Below are 21539 nucleotides of genomic sequence, written 5' to 3' on the forward strand. Positions count from 1 at the left end.
CAGACACTCAGATGTGCAGGTCCATCAGTTTGTCCCATGTTTGTGCACACCCCTGAGCAGTTTCCCTGTGTTCCAGGTGTTTTGTGCCACGTGCTGTAGCCTGAAGTGCAAGCTGCTCTACATGGACCGAAAGGAAGCCAGAGTGTGTGTGATCTGCCACTCAGTGCTGATGAATGGTGAGTGGGCAGGGAACTGAGATCTGGCACCTCACTGGCTTTGTGTGGAGCTGCAGTGAGGGTATTTCAAAAGAAAAAATATCAAAATACTTCATTTGTATGGTTAAGTATTCGGAAACAGTAAAGGTGCTTGAGAGGCTGGCGTGGAATTCCAGTGAAGAGTAGAAAAACTGGTAAGGTTGCAGTGAGTTTGAAAGCTTTCATTTGGGAGTGCTCTACCAGGATTGCAAAAACTGTGACTTTGAGGTTGATTCAGAAGTGTCCTCTGTATCCTTTGTGGCCTGAGTAGATAGCCTGCTACACATTTAGATGGAATGCCAAAGATGTGCATGATGTCTCTGTTCTAGATCATGCACTGTAGGAGACTGGGAACGTAGTGTTTATCCACAAATTAATTCAGCTCCTCTTCTTAACTCCTTGATGCTAGAGTAGGAGGTCTTGTCTAAATACAGGTCCCCAAATGTGGACAGCTGAGCTTAGATGGTTACATTCACACATTCCTGGAGAGTGTCAAACCCAGGGTGGTGCTGTGGCTAAAAGCCTGGTGAGAACATGGGACACAGGAGAGAGGTCACAAGTACTTCTGAAGTTCACATGCAGAGCTGATAGGAAGTTCTATCGCCTCTGCTTGGTGTAAGGAAAAACTCTGGTTTTGGCCAGCAGTCTGTGGAGTGTATTTTGTGTGTTGTTCTTTATTGTGTTAACACTTCAGAGCTGTGCTATAAATATGGGGAAACACAGAGCACTCCCTTGAGGCCTGTGGAAATCTCTAGAACTTCCCTCACTGGCAGTTACCTTTGGGTGATGATCTGTCCAGCTGAGTTATGCCCATGACAGTGAGACAGCTGCTGCTGAAAGACTCAATGTTCAGTTCTTCTGTCTTGAATTGAGAAGGCAGAGAAATTGGATTAGGTTCAGAGAGGACCCATGTGGGTGCTTAATTCATGAGATAACCTGTCTCATAGTGAGAAATTCCAGGCATTTTGGCTTATTAGTGGGAAGGTGAATGGGTGTCTTGGTCCTGGGGTATAAATATATATCTGGATCACTGAAACTTGATGCCAGAAGTGAATTCAATGGTAGAGGACAGTCTGACAGGTGCATTCTAACATTCTAAAAGGTCCAATGAGAAGTCAGGGAAATTCAGACTCTAAATGCCAGCTTTTAATGGTTAGAATTACTGTGCAGTAATTATCAGGATGGTTTATCATGGAATATCCGTTGCTGCAAATGTTTAGCTAAACTTTGGAGACTTTTAGCAGAAATTCTAACCAAGAATTAGTTTGGAAAATTGTGGTTTGTGGCAGCGTCACAGAAAGTAATTTTGGCATTATCTTTACATATTTCTGCATAGTGGATTATTTGGGCTGTTTTCAGAAAGATCTCTTACTTTGTTTTTTGAACATCTAAACTAAATTTAAGGTCATAGCTTTATTTTTTCTCCAGAGAAGTTGGGTATTGGTTCAGGTTTGGTTGAAAGTAACTGAGTGCTTAGTCTTGAGATGAGAATATAAAAGTAGACAGTATCTGTTATTAAACAGGAATATAATTTTCTCAGAAATAATTCAAAAATATGAAATGCTTCAAAAATATTAAACATTAATCGCTGTACAGTGGTAGGTTTTAATTATTAATAATTCTTTACTCTAGGCCAAATGTGTAAGGTGACAGGAAATTGTAGATTATAGTATTTAGAAATTAAAAACTAGTCCCAGTAATGATGCTGAAGGGGTTCTAACTGTTACATTTTGAGAGGTAGAAATGAACACATTTTGAAGTGTACAAGAACAAGGAATTACAAATATACTTAGCAAAAGACAGCTGGCTCTCTCCTGGTGAGGAGGATTAATTTTCATCTGGGGGAAGGGAAGAATCTGTAAATATTTTGTTGAAACCAAAGTGTTGTTTCAAAAAGACATAATAAAACTGATCATATTATAATGATTTCATTTGAAAGCCTCTCTGTCCTGTTGCCAGGGCAGATGCACATGAATGGCAGCAGTGACAGCAGTGCCTGGTTCCTTCCAGGCCAGTGCTGTGCTTGCCCTGTCTCCCTCTGTTCCTGTCCCTGCTGCTGTGCTTCATGGTGATGCTTTGGGTTAGTTCACCTGTAGCCTGATTGCATCCCACCCCTCCTGGTCCTTCCAGTTTCTTTGTCAGTGCAGCTTTTGGGCCTCCTGTCCCTGTCAGTGCAGCAGGTTAAGCATTAATCTTTGCACAGTCCTGGAAGCAGGGGCAGGAACTGTAAAAGCAGTTATTATGTCACTTGATTGCTCAGAACCTGGTTGGTGTTTGACTGGGGTGTGAGGGGAGGGTTTTGTGTTTTCTGGCATGTTGCCATGGCCAGGCTATGTGTTTCATCAGTTTCCAATGCTAGTTTTAGTGTATTTTCAGTTGGTAGATGTGCTGATTTGGCACTTTACTCCATTTAAAGAAGGCTCTAAGAATGCTTTTTTACTTTTCTGATAAAGGAGCCCTGGACAGATAACTTTGTACATTTTTAATACTTTCTTCTTTCAGGACTTTTACTATAACTAGTATAGAATTGCTGTTTAAAAAGTGCTTTGGTTCAAGTAATTTTCTCAGCTGGAATGCCAATACATTTTTCATTGACAAGTATTTCACTATTGGTTTTGAAGGTTGGTGGGGGAAGCAGGAGGGTTTATGTTCTGTTGAGTTCTGTTTGGCCTTTTTTTTGGTCTTGTTATTTCCACCTTGGTTTTCTAACAATTTGCAGCTGAGGGAACCCAAGGATGTACATGCTCTGAGAGCTTAGGTGCCATGATATTTATGCCTGACTCAAAAAATGCATTAATTTGTAACACACTAATATGGTTGTGGGTGCAAACACACATAGGAATTTTCTGGCATCTTGCTACAAGCCTCCCTTAGAGTTAAAAAAGAAGTTGCACTGTGGAGATAGTCTGGTTTACTCACTGGAGGAGATTTTCCTATGATAGATGTTGTTGACAAAGAAGATTTATGTGTTATTTTTTGACCAGTTGAATTAAGGCTCAAGTCACGCCTTCCAAATTAATAGCATAAGGGGTTTTTTTCAGAATAAAAGTTGTTGATCTGTACACAACTGCCCTGGACACAAAGAAATGCAGGGTGCTTTTTATCATAAATGTAAGCTAAATCTGCTCAAGTATTTTGTGGGTTATGAATGATTTGTAGTAAAAACATCTATTTGTCCATGCATTATTTTTTATATATATATATATATATTTATGTACACATTGACTTTTCAATTAAATCTTTGAAGAAGAAACAAAATGAAGCAAGTCAAAGTGTATTTTAACTCTTTTCAGAAAATACTTCTTTTTGGACTGATATTTTTATTGCATGGGGCCAGTGCAGTTTCTCCTTATGTTTTTCTTGCTTAATTGCAGTCTCCTGGGCTGGTACATGGAGGGAATGGTCTTTGGGAGGTGGCAGGGTCCATACTGACATCAGCTGAGAACTTAACACAGTGTTTTGGACTGTTAGACACCTTCCTCTGTGTTGATGGCTCTTGTTCTTTGTTTGCTTTAGCTCAAGCCTGGGAGAACATGATGAGTGCCTCAAGCCAGAGCCCTAACCCTAACAATCCCGCTGAATACTGTTCTACTATCCCTCCTTTGCAGCAGGCTCAGGCCTCGGGCGCCCTGAGCTCCCCGCCTCCCACTGTCATGGTACCTGTGGGAGTTCTGAAGCATCCTGGAGCAGAAGGTAAGAACACTTCTTTTTTCTTTCCGTTTACTTGTAGGAAGAATTTGGAAAGAATATCTGCACTTTATCCATTCCAAATAATGGCTAATGCCAGTGAGCTGTTCCTGCCCTCAGCAGGGACATGAGGTTTTTCAGGACGTGTAAACTGTTCTCAGTGGTTGTGTCTGTACATGATGCTGCCATAGGGAATGCACTAGGTGATGTCTTAAGTTCCTTCCAATCCACATTTTTATATTTATTTTTTCCGTTTTGCTGTTTTATACTCAGATTTTCCTAGGCAGTGTTGCTGTGAGATGTTAAATGCTGTATTTTTATGTTCTCTCCAGTGGCTCAGCCTAGAGAACAAAGGCGTGTTTGGTTTGCTGATGGGATTTTACCCAATGGAGAAGTTGCCGATGCAGCAAAGCTGACAGTGGCTGGGACAACTTCCACAGGAACCTTAGCAGTGTCTCATGATCCACCAAAGCCCATGGCCAACAACACTTCATCAGCAGAAGTAAGGGAGTATTTGGCATTCAAAATCCTGTGTTTGCCTTGGTTGTGAGTGGTCTGTGAGTTGCTGTGGTGACTGCAATAAGACTCATGCAGGAAATCTGCTCAGGCTTGTCTTAATATGTTGCATAGCAAATGTTGTCCTTATTTGAATGTTTGCAGAGTACTGAAACAACCGTATCTTTTTAAATTAAATGAAGAGTTTTGGGGCAAAGCAGTAGGAATGTTTGTTGTCTGTGTGGCTTCCAGTTATTTGGCTGTACAGCTGGTGTGTGAAGGATGTTTGTGTAACACATGCTTTAAAAAAGGTGAGTCGTGGTCAGGAAGGACTTTGAAACAATAAGATCATCAGAGTGTGGATCATAAGAATATTCTGTCACAAAATTATGTATGCAGGAAAGTGCAGATAAAGTTAACCATGTTAAGTCCACCATACCTCATGTAAGTGGAATTGAGACTCTGCAAAAAGTTCAAATGGGCATAGATGCATTATGATTTTGTAAAGAAATGGATATGTATGATGTTAGAGAAGGGAGGTGCAGGCTCTGAGCAGATTTTCTAGCAATAGTTCACATACAGGAGTCATCACATGATCATCTGTTGTTACAGAGCCAAATTACTTGGTGCTTCTGTTTCTCCAGCAGACACAGACTCCTTCACCTACATCTATAATAATTTAGCCAGCCACTCTTACATTTTTATTATTATTGCTGTTTTAATGTTGTCCTTCCTTGTTGTTTGCTTCTTGTAGAGTGATAATGCCTCTGTATTCTCGGGAAATATAACTCAGGTTGGCAGTCCTGTTGGCAGTGCAATGAATCTCATTCCTGAAGATGGTCTTCCTCCAATTCTCATCTCCACTGGAGTAAAAGGAGGTGAGGGTATAATTTGGCAGCCAGCTTTTATGCTTACCAGATGCAATAACCTAGTGGCTGGTGTGTTTATTTTAAAAATAAGATGCTGGCAGTGTGCTGAGTATTGGAAATAATTCTCAGTAAGCACTTGTGGGTAAATGTTGGGCCACTCCTTTGCACAATTGGTCCCTATTTGCATCCAGGAAAAGCTCCACCTTGCAGTGAAATTCCTGTAACAAGTAAAACACAAAGCAAAAAATTAACTGCAGTCCAGAAACGTGCTAATTTCTTTACTAATCGGACTGTGGGGAATGTTTCAAACAGAGATAGGTTTTAATTAGTCTTTTGAATATTCATGCTTCCCTTCTCTGAAATTCTGTTGGAACATGGGCTCTGTCTGAGGCATCCCCAAGCACTGCATTCAACAGCACTACTGCACATCATAGCCCACAGTGCAGCTTTTAGTCATTGTGATATCCCTTTATAAAGGATCCAAATTGAGGAGGCTTCAGAAAATTAAAAACTAATTTTGAAAATATTAGAAAATGTGTATTTGTTTATGTGAAATTGCTTTCCACAGTCTGATTCATGACATCCTTTAATACATCCCTGTAATGAACTTATTTTCTCTTCTTTGGTTGTTTTATTCCTCCTAGATATTTTGCTGACACATTGTGTTTCTAATGTTAAATTGAAAGTAACCTTTTATTTCAGGATAGTGTCAAAACCAAAATGTGAGCAGAATTTAATTTCAGATCTGTTCCATCCTGTGTTTGCTGATTATGGTAGTTTGGGACTGATGCCCTTCAGCCTTGCTGTGATTTAAATAACAATTCTTAACTTCTTAGTCATTTGGGATTTCAGTTGACATTGTGACACATTTTTCAATTTGATTTCAATTTTCTCCTCTAGTTGATACTGAAAAATAGTTATTTTTCAGAAACAAGCTGTACCTTTCTAAAGGATGTACAGAGGCTATCTCATAAATTCTGTTGAAGTTTGAAAATACCAGTCTAGAAAATAATCACTTAAACCAGCAATACTTAAAAAAGTTTTTGTCTAAAAGGTCAAAACAGTAAAAAGAATTGGAATTTGGGTTATCTGATTATAATGTACAGTCTGTACCAGTAATTTATGGATTTCATTGTGTTTCTTTCGTAGACTATGCTGTGGAAGAGAGACCTTCTCAGATCTCTGTCATGCAGCAGCTGGAGGATGGTGGCCCTGACCCTCTAGTATTTGTTTTAAATGCTAATTTGCTGTCCATGGTAAAAATAGTAAATTGTAAGTGTTTATTATTAAATAAGTCTTAGTCTATGACAGGGGGAATGTTATCTAGATTATTATTAGGAACAGCAGCATTTTTATTTGGTAAGATAGTCTCAGAAAAAGTATATAGGTTGAAAACTTCGTACTGAGCCATATTAAGTTAAATGTCAAAAACCCCTTTTCTGGTGATTTAGGTATTAGAACATATAATTTTATGTAGAAAATAGAAACTGGACTGATGGAGCCTCCCGTCTCAGGTTTGGAGATCAGTGTCCCCTGTAGAGCTTAGTAGGGCAGGGTATTTTATCACCCATTTTCCTTTGGTTGCTTCACTTATTCCCCTGTCATCCCATTCTGGAAAAAGCAGATGGGATCCCATAACAGTGCAGAGGTTCCATTCCCCTGTGCACCTCTTCTGTCCCTTTCTGTCCTGTGCCTGTGTGTACCTGTGCTGAGGGAGGAGTGGAGAGGCACAGCTGAGGAACCTCAGTTCCTCAGCTGATCAGTTCCTCAGCTGATCTCTGCTGGATAGAAACACAATGAGAAATTGGGAAGGACAGTTTTGTATTAATAAATTGTTTATTGTAAACCTTTCAGCATCTCTTGGATTGCAGTACAATGTTTTACATATGTGTAAAAAGTCAATATATTATAGACACAGATTTTATTTCAAATAACTTAGAATTCTCAAGAAATGAAGCTCAGAGCATGTATCATTACTAACATTCCTGTGAAGCAGAACAACACAGTGAGGTCTCATGGAGACACCTGACATCCAGCTCTCCATATTAAGGAAGGTATCACTGCTGGAAACTGTTTTAGCTGTCAGGATCATGGTGCACACAGCCAACAGCCTGGTCCCTTCCCAGGCTCCTTCAGTCACATTTAAATCCTGTCCTTTCATTTGAATACAGAAACTGCTAAAAGTCTGCTCTGTGGTGTTAACCCCAAGATCTGACTGGGAGCTGTAATACTCTGGCTCTTCCTTAGCTGTAAACTGGGAATTGCTGAGCTGCTCTTGTTTTGGATGTGCTTGCCCTCACGGTAACAGATGTAGGACGTAATTTGTCTGTGTGACAGATAACACAACAATACGTGCTGTAAAACTGCTCTTTGCAGTTTTTTTCACTGCAGTGAAATTTTGGCATCCTTTTTGCAATTCTGCTCTGCTGATCCATGTTTCCATCCGTGCAGATGTGAACAGGAAGTGCTGGTGTTTCACCACCAAAGGCATGCACGCGGTGGGGCAGTCGGAGATCGTCATTCTCCTGCAGTGTTTGCCTGATGAGAAATGTTTGCCTAAGGATATCTTTAACCATTTTGTGCAACTTTACCGGGATGCCTTAGCAGGTAGGAATGCTCTCTGTTAAAAATGTTAAAAATCATACAGGGTCAGATACATTTTTGTCACAGCAAATGGCTCTTTTTGAAAAAACCAAAAATATAAAGAGAGAATAAGGATCAAAGCTGATAGAGAGATGAGTTGGTGGTTGTTAGTATCCAGTGTTCTAGTCATCTCACCAGATAAAATGCTGCTAACCTGGGGAGCTGCTCCAAAGATCTTCCAGACAGAAAGAAAATGTTGAGAATTCTTGTGGATAGTATGTTCAGTATCTCCTGACCAGGTAGTTCAGAAGTTTTATTCTCATACTGCCTGTGTCTGTTACTACATTATGGAGATCCTGTTTAAATTTAAAAATAATATATGTATATATGTCCCCAGAATGAACTGTAGAGCATTTCAGAAATTATTCCTGAATTTTGAATTTTTGTATCTTGATTGCAAGATCTTTATACAAACCATTGCACATTTTACATTCACTAGATAAATAGGCTTCCACTTCTAGGTATTTTTGTTGGACCTTAGAATTCAAAAATCCTTGCATAAGGAAATATGCAAGTATTTAGTTCCACTCATCAGAAGATAAAGCTTGTTTTCCAGAGGTGAAATTGGATCACATTAAGGTTATATGCTGAAAATACATTTACAGGAGGTTCTGCTTATCATTCGTAATGCCTTTGGAGTTATTGAATCCAGTACTTTAATAAAATAATGAAAGATATTTGTTTCCTAAAATATTTTTGTACAATAAAGGTCAGCTTGTCCAGAGAGGTTGCCAGGTTCAGAATGTATTATTATCTCCTGTCATAATGGATCTTGTGTGCATGGCAAACAGCTACTGTTCTAAACCTCAATTCATTTGCTTTGTCTTATAATGATGTTATTCAGAGGGAGATAGATATGAGAAATGGCAAGCCTGTGTATATAAATGTGTATATACGTATATTGCAGATATAAATCCAGCTTGGTGTGTATATTGCTATGAAGTTCTGTATAATTACACTAGAGAAATACATAATTTATAACTCCTACATAATGTATTTGGAATTCTTTTTTAGTACTGTAGTGGAAGTAATTTGATATCCTACAATTCCACTGGTGCAAAGAGCTGCTTACTGTTGTACAGTTGTTAATCAGAAACTGAATGTTGCTGTTGAAGAATTCTGCTGTGTGTTTTCTTTTGGTAGGATCTGCTGTGTGTTGTGTTTCCGACATGAAGGATGAGTAGACAGACACCTTCAGTTACTGCATAATGCCTGCAGGTTTTGTAGATAGTGCACCTTGATGAATTCCCAAAGCACTTGGGAATGCTCTTTCAACATCCATCCTTTTTTTCTTTCCAAGGCACGCCTTGAGAGGCAGAAGGATCTGTTAGCATATTTGTAACTTGGCTGCTTTAAACATTATTCAGGCAGAGAGGAGGTGATGCTGTAGGGGTTTCAGTTTGGTGTCTGTAATCCCTTGGAAGTGGTTAGCAGTTCTGCTCTTGTAGGTGGAGCCGTGCTTTCCAAGCTGTTCATTTCAGAGGTACTGCACCTCTCCTGGCAATGAGATGATTTAGACATTTAGAGCAAACAAGAATTCCCAGTAGAATTTAGAGACTATTTAACAGCCTGCCTCGCCATTTCATTTTTCATTATATAATATATTGGCTTAAATATATTCTGTATCAGGAAACGGAAGTAAATTCTGTGTATGTTTTTTATTTATTTCCTTTAGTATAAGTTTTCTTAAAAACCGTAATAAAATAAATGTACTGTAATAAATGTGCTGTAAAAAGTACTTTTTATTGGAATGGAAACAAGAATTACTTTTTATGTTGTTGATATTGCTTTGAAGTGATTTTAGATTTCTTGGTCCTGTTTTCAGTGGGAAAACACAGCATCCCTTTTTGTTTGTTGGATTAAAGCCCAATCCATAGCAAATGATTTCTTCATGAGTCACATGAATTTAGGAGTTTGAATTCTGTGCTCAAGCCTAGAAGCACAAAGTCCTTGTATGTACTCATGGCTCTTCCCAGATGTTTCCGCTTTCCTGAAGGGATAACTTGTTCTGGAGGCAGAGTCCTGCCCTCTGTGCTGGGTGTTGTTTGCAGGCTGGCTCTGGTACGATGGCAGCAGAGAGATTTTGAAGGAAGAAATGGTATTTTTCACTGTAAACTGTATGCATGTGAGTTACAAAAAATTAAAGTCAGTTAAGGCAAGTATTTATTGCTGCTCACTTTTCATCACTTTACTTTTCCTCTGGCCCCTCTGTCATCAAGCTCCCTGCTGTGTTGCTTTTCTTGTTTTGAAATTGGAAGCTAGTGATTTCTGTTGTGGTTGTAGTAGTTGCACTGCTGTAGTAGTAATCCCATGATTATCCTTGTCTGTTGGCTATAAGCCTGGCAGTGAATGGGAAAATGAGGACTTCTGTCCATCTGAATGGGTACTTTGAGGCAGTTGGATGTGTTAATGTAGTGCTGCCAGAGATGACCTAGTGTATCAGCTCTGTGCTGGAAGACAATAAAAGCTACTGTTACTTTTGTAGTGGAAATGTAAATCTGGCAACTGCCTGAAATGGCTTTGTGGTCACCCTGGTTTTTGGGGATATTCCCTGTGAGGGTGGGTCTATCCCAGACACAGGTTGTGCGTTTTTTTACCCAGCGTGGTTTTAATTAAGTATGGTGGTAGTTAATTATAGATCTGTAAAGAAGCCCATGTAGATGTTCTGAATAGAGAACAGGTTAACCAATTGGTCTGTGGAAAGGTGGAGACAAAATCAAACTTTATGTGAGGTGAGTGAGTGATGTTAGGAAGGCTGCCACAGAGTAGCCTGAGAAAGTTTTGGATGCTGGCAGCTGCTGCTCTCACTGGTAGTAAGTGAAGCATTATGGCCCTTGGCAATAGGAGGAAGTTCTTTCCAAATTGCTTTCTGATGTGTTTCAATAAAGATATGGTGACCGTGGGCAGAACTTTGAATGTGGAGCTGATGTGGAGGTTTTTCTCAGTGTTGGCATCTGCTACAGATGTGTTGGGGCATCAAGGTACATTCATGGTCTTGGCTCTTCTGTGGCTCTGTGTGGCTCTTGGACTGATGGGATTTGTGTTCCTTTTCCAAAGGAAATGTGCTCATTTGCTCTTGAAGAAAATCTATCTGGCAAGATTGTCCACAGGTGAATATTGCTTTGCATCTCCTGCTGCAGGACTGAGGTGCTGGAGTTTTCAGGATGCCAGCAGAGTTTGGTACATGGCAGTTCCTGGCTGTTCTGGCTGGAATTCCCCAAGCCACAAATAAATGCCTTGCCTGAGTCTGGATGCCATTACCTTTTTTGACCTGGAATTAACCAAAAGATGGGAAGCATACATTAAGAATTTAACCTCACTGTTTTTTGGTAAAAGTACCTTACTGGCTTCACTACTTACGGAGGGCAATAAACAAATGCAGGAATCTTGTTTTTTCCCCCTCATTTACCTTTCCTGGTATAGACTGTTTTGAGGCCAGAAGGGATTGCCAAACTGCTATACAAAGCACATTGTTCATCATGGAAAGATATCTTAGCAAAGAATTCAAAACACTATGGATAAAAGCATCTGTTTTTTCTGGACAGCTTTGTAGGGATGCTTAAGATTTAAAGTCAAGGATAACCCAGTATAATTGAGAAGAGAATAAGTACTGACCTCCTGCAGAATTACTTTAGATGCATCATGCACACTTAAAGCACTTCCTAAATAATGTCAGGTGCTGGCACTTAATATATGGAAAGGCACCTTTCTGCTCACTCTGAGATTGCCTCATTAGAAAGGAAGTTGTGATATGTTTTAAATTAAATTACATGCTTTTGCAAAGGATAGTTATTTTTGAAGGTTTATCTGACGCCTACACTTTCTCTACAAGCCTCTGAAACACTTCTGTGCTTAAAATGTGTAATGGTGCAGTGGGTTTGGTTTGACAATGTCAGGCTGGGAATAGCAACTTCTCAGTGGGGCCTTGGCATGGAATCACCTTCAGAGACAGGGCAGGAAAGACTGACAGCCCCTGGTCAGGGCTGAAATGTTTGAGGGACAAGCCCAAAGAGGCTTTTTGACTTGGTTGTGCTGACTGAAAAGGACACTAAAGAAGTGTGTAGGAAAACCCTTGCTTCTTCCCATGCTGTCCACATCCAGGCTCTTAAGCTGTTATAAATAATGAATTGCAGCACAGCTACCTAATCCCAGTAATTTGTCCTCTTAAAGTGGTGGCAGCCTCTTGGATCCTGCACTGTGCAAGCTGCTTGTGTCAGAAGGAGTAATTTATGATGCTGTGGCTTATGGAAGGAAAGGGCTGAACAGCTGAGTTGCAGATTCAACTCTGAGGGTTTTTTCCACGTTTCCGTTGGCTGAAAAATTATTATTAAGGCATCCCAGGCATGTGAGCCTTGAGACTCCATCTCCTGAAACAGAAAATATAAGTAGTCATCCCCTTCTGCTGCAGCACTTGGCACCAGTCTCAAGTGGAAATGTCTGGTTGCTTTGTCATTCCAGTGGGCAGTGCCACACGTCTCAGATCCATACAGGATTGTACAGCTGCACTTTGCCTGGCCTCTCACACACAGAAAATACACAGAGAAGGGGGCAGAACTCAGTGCAGTTTGGCACTTCATACACGTCATACACTTGAAGGGTAAAGAGGATTATTGTGATCATGTTGTTGGAGCTGAGAACCTCACCAAGTAACTTTATTATCAGGCCTGTAGCTCTATTTGGGTAGGAACAGATGGGAAGGGGAAAAGGAAGTATAAATGAAGAAGAGGCGATTAGTGAGGGTAGGTGGAAACTGCAAAAGCAAACGAGTGCCAGCAGCTATTTTAGATAAGTGAAAATCTTTCTCATGAACACCAGTGGATACACTGGTTTGCACTCACTAGCAGGATGCCCACGTTGGTGCATTGGTGTTTCACTGAGCAGTGTCCCAGCACAGCTGACAGAGCTGCATTTGCACATGGGCAGGAGCAGGGATTCTTGGCAGCTGACATTTGATGTGGCTCTGTTTTTCATGGTAGTTTGACCAGTAGCTGCTTTTCATCAAGTATGCTCAGCTGAGAAGTTGTAGCCACTCCAAGAGTTCTGGAGTTTGATCTGGGTGATCATGTCAGCTTTGGCCTGTGTGTATCTGTAAAATTACAGGTTGGCTTTGCAGGACAGTGGCAAACTCTGAATGAGCCTCACCCTGCTATGGGATGCTGGGCTGCCAAAGCTGTCACCTTCTAACAGGGACCCTAATAATTTACTTTGTGCAGCATTTGTGAGTACAGAAAAAAAATCCACAAAGGGGCCCTGCAATTTGAAAAATAAGGAGCCCCTTGAGCTTATTTCTTAGATGGAGTGTAAAAGGAGCCTTTGCTTACTGACCTGCCAGTCACTGTATGTAAAGCTGGAGGACTCAAGGTAGTGTAAAGATCTATATTGAGTGATGATAGTGCCATCGTGGTCTGGAGAGGTGCAAAGCAGCGTGGCCACATCTCCAGAGGAAGGGCTGGAATAGCTGTATTATTATAACTTGTATTACTGAGGATGTCAAAGTATCACTTATGTGACTCATAGTTTTACTTACTTAAAACCTGGCATTTGTCTGTGTGTGCATCATGTGTAAAAAAGGAAGAAACTCCCCAGGTAGTGTCCAGTGGATGTGCAGAAAGAGAGGTGCACATCACTGCCTTGAGTTCAGCTACAAACACTGTTATGAGGTGGTGAAGGAGCAGAAACTCCTACTTAGCAGTCTCTGTCTGCAGGTGGGAAAGCCTGGGATTGCTCCAGAAGCCCAGGAGGTCTGCATGAGTACCTCAATCCCATGCAATTCCTCATGAGTGGTGTGATCAAGCACACCATGCTCTCTGAAATTGTCTTTTTCTTTGAGAGCAAATCAGCACTATTAATATTCACATCTTCCTATGGAGAATTGTGATCAGCTGTTCTGTACATTATTTGCATGCTGTTGTTGTCATTTGGTAAAAGGAATCACACCATGGTTCTTTGCTTCAGTGTTAAATGCTGCGTTGGATGCTATAATAACCTAATCAACATTCAGATTCATTCAGCCATTTGAGTATAAACATTTTTGGAAATCAGAAGCATCAAAGAGTAAAAATGTGAATAAAAATTAGTGATGTTTCTCCCCTGTGTCTCTCTCAGTTGCGTTTTACATTAAGTGTACTAATGAAATAAACAGTCTTTTGTGTAATTCTTGAAATGACCCAGATCTTCAATACATGTCTGAGCAGGCACCCCAGTGGTTTGCCTAAATGGAAGGACAACCAGGGGACACTAATTGTTTGACCAGGTGCACATCCTTCCTTAAACTGCAGCTGAATCCGAAAGTTTAGTTCAGACAACAGCAGCTTCTGCAGTGGAAGTCCCTTGAATATCTGTAATGCACTGAAAAAAGGCTTTGTGTGGATGTGTCTGTAGTGCCAGGGGAAGGTTTCAGGTACTATCTTAGCAGCAGTACTGGTCAGAACTCTCCTGTGGTATCCTGAAAGGGCAGTGACAGCCTGGCACAGGTTGCCCAAAACAGCTGTGGTTGACCCATTGTTTCAGGTGTGGTTAGTAACACATTAATGCTCCAGGAAGAAAAGTGAATTTAACATGGATTTTTTTTTCCCTTCTGAAAAATTCCTGACATTCTTGATACAGCTCTCAATCCAGTGAAGTAATGAACTTTTTTTTTTTTCCCCATAGGTAACATTGTTGGCAACCTGGGACACTCCTTTTTCAGCCAGAGCTTCCTCGGAAGCAAAGAACACGGAGGGTTCTTGTACGTTGCAGCGACCTATCAGTCCCTGCAGGACCTGGTGCTCCCAACCCCACCCTACCTGTTTGGCATCCTCATCCAGAAGTGGGAGACTCCCTGGGCCAAAGTGTTCCCCATCCGGCTGATGCTGAGACTCGGAGCTGAATACAGGCGTGAGTAACTTCTGCAGGGGAATGGATGAATTCTGCTCCAGAGCACTCCCCAGCCATGGATTGTTACCTGTCAGAGCCACCCAGGCTCAAGCAGGCAAGGAAGAGCTGTGTGTCAGACCCACAGTGCAGCACTCAGGTGGTGGTGGGACCTACGGCCTTTTTGCAACTCTGCTGGGTCATCAGGGAGGTTTTTGTGGAGGCAGATCTAGTTCTGAGCATGTTTGTATCCATTTAGTGACCTGAGAGTTATGTGCAGAACAAGTCTGATTAGCTGGTGTAGATAGCACAAGGGAAAGCTTTGAGATTTTAAGCTCTTTCCATGCTGAAAGAAAGATCATTTGCTTTTAGGTTTTTAAAACCATGCTTATTTGCCAGAGAATAACAATATGTGTGCAGGGGCAACAAACTTGGCAGTTTGTTGGAAAAATACTGTTGGAACTAATAATAAATAGGCTGGAGAGAATGCTTAATCTGAACAAAATCTTAGCAGTTAGCATGAAATTGGCGTAAAGTTAAGTTAAAAGAATTTTCAAAAGACATTTACCATTGCTGGAGCAAAGACATTACTGGCCACCATGATGGGCCAAAAATTGTATGACTTACTCATCTTCATTTTTAATTGGAATGTCTCATTAATCTAAATTACTATGAAAATGGTCTGTTGCTAATTTTTCCCAGAACTCTTTCAGAAAATTTTAAGAAAATAAATTTTATAATATACTGTGAAGAGATTTGTCACTTTAACTTTTAAAGTTTTGAGAACATTGGGAATTTTCCATGAAATATGTGTGTTGCTGGAGGAGAAAAATAAAATCCTCAGAATTTGCCTTCTGAGGATGAAGACTGAAGGTTAAACTTGTCCAAAGGAACATTCATGTTAAAGGTGTGTAGGATTTTGTGTGTACCTGCAGGCATTTTTAAAGTAGTGCATTTATTCCCATCAGTATTTAGAAAAACAAACAAAAATGCTCATATTTTGGATGTGACATCTGTTTCTGAGCTCAGAAAGAAGTGTTTGGTAGTGACAAAGGAAAGTACCTGGGAAGCCAGGCTTTGCATCATTCCCACAGCTGTGAATTGGATTTAGAGATATTCCCTTGAGCTGTGCCAGTTGTGACTGCAGGGCACTGCCTCAGTTTCTTCCTGGAAAGTGCTGCTGTTGTGGCCCAGGTTTCCTGGGTTTCCTTCCATCCTCCTTGCTGCTGGAGCTGTCAGAATCCAGCCATTTGTGCAGTGCTGCTGGCTGTGCAGATCAGATGCAGGAGGCCCTGGTGTTGCTGGCTCTGCAGAAAACATCTGCTGAGCATCCACAGATCAGCCCAACAGCCCAGGCTCAGGGAATTCGGTGCATCTGGGATGGAGCTTGAAACCAGTGGCAGACACAGGAAATTCAGCCTTGCTGGTGCCTCAGGGCACTGTGCAGGGGTTGGTTGCATGTGGCGTGTGGTGCTTCCAGGTATCACATCAGTGTGTAGAGGCTGGAGCTGATTCCCATCAGGAAATCCTCATGTTATTCACATGATGCTGAGCATTCTGCAGTCCCTTCTGACCACACTGGGAACTGGGAGTGTGGCATTTGGGGAAATCAGGCTGAGTGTTTGCCTGAGGATAGCTTAGGAATCCTCCTTCAAACATGTGTTTGGGAAACCTTGGCATTATGTACCAGAGCATGAGTCATGTTCCAGGCATTGTGATGGCTTCTGCTGCAACATAACGTAATGCAGTCAGATCCAGGCCCTGCACTCAGAATTGCATCACAGATGTTTGACAGGTATGGATGTCAGCCAAGGAATGCAGATATTTTGCATCACTGACATACCATAAATGTCCTTTAAATTGTTCTTGATGTACCCCTGTGGAGTTTGCCACACTCTCACGAAATAATGAAAACAGGAAGTAAAATAATCTGGGTTATCACTTGAATGTCACGTGTCAGCCACAGAACTGAAAGACTGATGCTGCTGTAGTGGAGAGCAGCAGGATGGTTGTGCAAAAATAGAAGCCATTTCCAAGAAGCACTTAGAAAGGTCATCTTTGCCATCAGGGCCCAGGTCACTCAGTTCAGTCCTGCAGTGTGGCATGTGCAAGTTTTCCACATAATTATTCTTGTTTCTAGAATGGTGGGCAAGTAGCCATGACATATGTGAGGCATTATAATGTTGAACCCTTCTGCCCTTTTGCTTTTTAAACTCCAGTCTTCACAGTCTCTTCTTTAGCTGCTGCTTACCACATTCAAGTGAGGACATGATACTTGGGTCTGGTTTTGCACAATCTGAGTATGTAAATTTCCATCTGACCTGTTCTTTTCCATTTTATTCCAGTTTATCCATGCCCACTCTTTAGTGTCAGATTCCGTAAGCCTTTGTTTGGAGAGACTGGACACACGATCATGAACCTCCTTGCAGTAAGTCTGTGATGGAATCTGTGCATTCCATTGGTGTGGGTGGATCTGTGTGGGGAGATGGGGGCTCCAGGTAGCAGCTGGAAGGTCCAGGGGATGCAGGGGGAAGTAGTGGGGATTTGGGTGAATTTCCCTGCTGTTACTGAGAGTGGATGTTAGCTTTCAACAACACAGTGAATTGTAACAAGGTTCCCAAATCAATATCCCAAACCTGGCTGCTGGAGGATGTTTGGATTTTGAAATAAGTGCATTGTTTGCTCAGACTGCTTCCTCAGAAGTGCTGGGTCATCACAGTGTGCAGTCACAGGTCTCTGATTACATCGTGCTCTGACTGAAGGGATGTTATTATCTCTTCCTACTTGGCAAATATTTTCAATATAGGAAATTCTCTTTGATACATGACTTAATCTCACTGCTACAAAAACTAATAACTCCATCTAGTAATAGAACACAGAGAGCAAATTTTCTCACATACAATGATGATATTCAAGGTTGGAGAACATTAATTTTGATATAGGAGATATTTTTTCATTTGTGTATTGCAATTACATGGGTTACACGCTGTGGTGTCTCTGTCCCTCCCTGCCTTCCAGTCACTGATTACAGTTATTTGAATGGGCTAAGTAGTAGTCACCAGGATAGTTATGAAACCTACAGTGTTAATGATGATCATCATGGCTGACTTGAAATCTTGTTTTAATTCTCAGGACTTCAGAAACTACCAGTACACACTGCCTGTGGTCCAAGGTTTAGTGGTTGATATGGAAGTCAGAAAAACCAGCATCAAAATACCTAGCAACAGATATAATGAGGTAATGCTTATAAAACATACACTTGTGTACAGTTTCTTTGTGATTGGAGTACCTGGGATCTAGAGGAATTTTTATTTTATTCACTACCACTAAGGAAAAATGCCTCAAAAGCAAATAGCAAGTGTGTGAGGCACACAGCTTTTGGAAGTGAATGAGCCTGGCTTCACAGGAAGAGTGCAGTTCCATTTACTATTAATTAAATTCTTAAACTCTTTTTCTTCAGATTTTTGAACTGTTTACTGTTTTGTTTGATTTGAGCAAGTTGATAAACTTTACACTTGAGGAAAACTAGGAAGAAAACATGCATTAGCTTTTCTCATTTGTTGTGTGTTCCCACTCAAAGCATTTAGTAGTATTTGTTGGATTGCTGACTATTTTATGTAAAAGTTCCCTCCACATTGAAGTTTTACACTTGATTTCTGGTGTGAGAAAATCAGTCAGCATCTGTAGGAGTTAGTGCTGCTAACTGGAGAAAGCTGGGGGAGGAGGTATTTGAACAGTAATGAAAGGGAACAGTGGGGAAGGGATTGATTTCGTGTTCTGTCTGAAGAGAGGGGGGTAACTTGGTAGTTTGAAACCTGTCAGAGCTGGGGTGAGAGCAAAACTCCTGAGCAGAATGGTATTTGTAAAAGTTCTTGTAAGATCAGAGCAGAATGCAGCTTTATCTCAAGAGGGAATTTCCCTGCAAGAAGCATATGAGTAAAATAATTTCCCTGCAAGAAGCATGAGTAAAAAAAAATAATTGAAAAAAAAGTGCTCTTTTATGAAGTTTGAAAAAGATGAAATTGATGAAGATAAAGGGTCTGTTAAAAGGTGTTTTAATTTTTGATGCAGTTGTGCCAGAATGGGAGAGGTCAGTGAGGTTTGAATGAATTGAGTCTGGCACAGACAATGCAGTTCAGTGTCAGCTGTGCCTGGTGTTTGCAAGGTGTCAGCTCCACTTGTGCCAGGCATGGGCTGAGCAGGACTGAGAGGGAATTCCTGTGTCAGGGACGTAGCAAAACTCCGCATTGTGCTCGGGTTCCCTTCCCGCTGCGATGCAAGGATTCAGCTTTTTAAATGGAGAAATTGTTACTTGTTTAACATTGTTCATAGCTTGTGATTCATTTGAAAAGTTGTATTAATGATATTTTTTCATGAGTTTACTTTGAATTAAGATTTACAGAATATTCTGAGTTGGAAGGGACCCACAAGGATCATCAAGTCCAACTGTTAATGGCCCATACAGGGATCAAACCCATTACCTTGGTGTTACCATCACCCTCCTCTAACCAACTGAGCCAGTCTCAAGATGAATAAATAATAAGACCTTTACATTTTATTTAATTAGAAAGGACTGTTACACAGATATTTTCAATATCTAAAAAGTGACAAACTAATTTGAAATCTCATTAGTGTATTAAATGGGGAAAATTCAACCTGTGATTAACAAATTACACATTAATATATAGTTTTTCTATTAAATACATATTTTTGTTTCCAAAATTATTTGAATTTTCTAAAGCTTAGAGGGTCCTAGTTGTCTGTTTAATCCCTCAGCAAAGGTGACTGTAATTTCTTAATCAGTTACCTTCTAAGGAAGCACAGTTGCCACATCCAGTTGTTTCTTGTTGTGCTGAAGGCAACTGCTGGGCTCCACAAGTGTGGCTGTTCTGGAGCTTAAATCCAGTTTCTGGAGCATGGCATGATCAACTGGATAATGAAAGACACTGATGTCTGATGCAAAATCTTAATTAAGTTTCCTCCCCAAACATTACACCTGTGCACATGTGTCAATAGCGAGCATCAGTTAATGTTCCTGACACTGTAATTAAGGTTTTACGTTGGACTGAGAGAGACAAATGTGTTGTATGTAGCCTGCATGCTTATGAGCTCCAGGAAGCAGAGGTGGGAGTGTGAATGCTGTTAGGAGATGTCAAATAATTCAGTATTTTTCTGGGTTTTCACTGTGGGGGGATTTGTGTCATTTAATTTGACTTTTTTATTTTAAGCAAACATGTCATTTTCCTGTTTGAAACAAATTCCAGAGTTGGGTGACTCCCTCAGTTTTCTTTTGTATCAAAAATCACCAAGTCTGAGCCTCCATGAAGAGGAATAGTGGAGAAGAGAAACTATATAATCCACAGGGGTATTTTGTTGAGGCGTCTAACTCGCTATATATTAGGTGATAGTCAGCAGAACTGTAGGGCAAATGTGTCACAAATTTTTTTGGATGCTTTGTGGAGGTCTCCTTTGCAGAGAAAGAAAATTTGGATCTTTTTTAAAAGTCTTAAATTGGGAACATTGATCCCAGTTTCACCAGTTCATGCAGGTGAAGCACAGAGACACTGAAGATTTGGTGTCTGGTTGTGGCAGAAGAGGATGAAATGGCCCCAGTCTGAGAGCCCATGTGGCACTGAACTGTGGAGGGGCATTTATGATTTAAGTCATTAACAACTGCAGTTGTGTAAACAAGCCAAGTACTTCCTCCCAGGGTTTTTCTCATGGTTTTTTTCCCTGTGTATTTTTAAAACCAGGTAGAGATAACAGCTTTTGCAATTTCTGTAGCTCAGCTATCCCTTATACCACTTATCTTAATTGCACACAAGATGGCACTTTAAAGTATCCAGGCAGTAAAAGACCTGAACCCTCTTCTCAGAAGTAGTTTATGGTTCTGAGTGCTAAAACCTGACATGGAATATGAGAACTTGAGAAGCTTCTGATTAAACTGCTCCAAGAACCACCTATTTATGGAAGTGCTTGATGAGCTGGGTGGAAATGCTAAAGCTTTGTGTTTGCAGATGATGAAAGCCATGAACAAATCCAATGAGCACGTGCTGGCAGGGGGAGCGTGTTTCAACGAGAAGGCAGACTCACACCTGGTGTGTGTGCAGAACGACGACGGCAACTACCAGACACAGGCCATCAGCATCCACAACCAACCCAGGAAAGGTGAGGGGAGCCCTGCCTCGGCTGCTTGGCCCCTGTGTGGCTGCCCCAGCTTTGGGAATTGGCTACAGCTGGGTTTGGCTGGGTTTCACCCAGTTTCTGTTAGAGAAAATCAGTCTGACCACTGGCGTCCCTGACTGGGCAGCTTTGTGCTGGAACTGGCTTGGGCAACACCTCTCCATTAATAATGAGAGCTGGCTGTGGCATTATGGGATGTGCAGGTGAGGTTGTGGTTGCCTGGGCTTCACCTACACTATGTGAAAGAAAGACTAGATTCAGTAGGACGGAAAGTTCAATAGGAATAACCAACCACAGCAGCATTGTAATAATGCATCTTCAAGCAACTTCTCATTTTCACCTTAATTAGACCATCTAATTTCCAGGGTATATTTTTGTTACAGTAGGCTGAAGGGCTGCAGAGCTGTGTGCTGAGAATTTAAATGTTGTGTGTTTGGGGACATTTCTAGCAAAGACGTTTATACAATCTCCAAATGAGAACAAGACAGAGGCTGATCTGGATGGTTTGCAAGTATCACTGGTGACTCCAGCAGATGTACTGGCATGGAATATCACTTGGGACTGATGGTCTTGTCTGACTTCTGTTAACTTCACCTCTGGAAAAAAAAGAGGGATT

At 41.0% G+C, this 21539-nt stretch overlaps 1 protein-coding gene across 1 annotated transcript in view; it reads left to right on the top strand.

The window, feature by feature from the left end:
• ZFYVE9 (zinc finger FYVE-type containing 9) overlaps positions 1-21539 on the top strand; it is a 40933-nt gene that overhangs the window by 12103 nt on the left and 7291 nt on the right. Inside the window, exons 4-13 of the mRNA XM_005422944.3 lie at positions 77-176; positions 3711-3887; positions 4214-4383; positions 5131-5254; positions 6395-6517; positions 7697-7852; positions 14540-14764; positions 17086-17168; positions 17873-17977; positions 20758-20908. Of these exons, the coding sequence (XP_005423001.1) occupies positions 77-176; positions 3711-3887; positions 4214-4383; positions 5131-5254; positions 6395-6517; positions 7697-7852; positions 14540-14764; positions 17086-17168; positions 17873-17977; positions 20758-20908 (1414 nt within the window). The remainder of the gene's footprint in view (positions 1-76; positions 177-3710; positions 3888-4213; positions 4384-5130; positions 5255-6394; positions 6518-7696; positions 7853-14539; positions 14765-17085; positions 17169-17872; positions 17978-20757; positions 20909-21539) is intronic.

Source organism: Geospiza fortis, unplaced genomic scaffold (genome assembly GCF_000277835.1).
Source record: "Geospiza fortis unplaced genomic scaffold, GeoFor_1.0 scaffold396, whole genome shotgun sequence".
Classification (NCBI taxonomy): Eukaryota; Metazoa; Chordata; class Aves; order Passeriformes; family Thraupidae; genus Geospiza; species Geospiza fortis.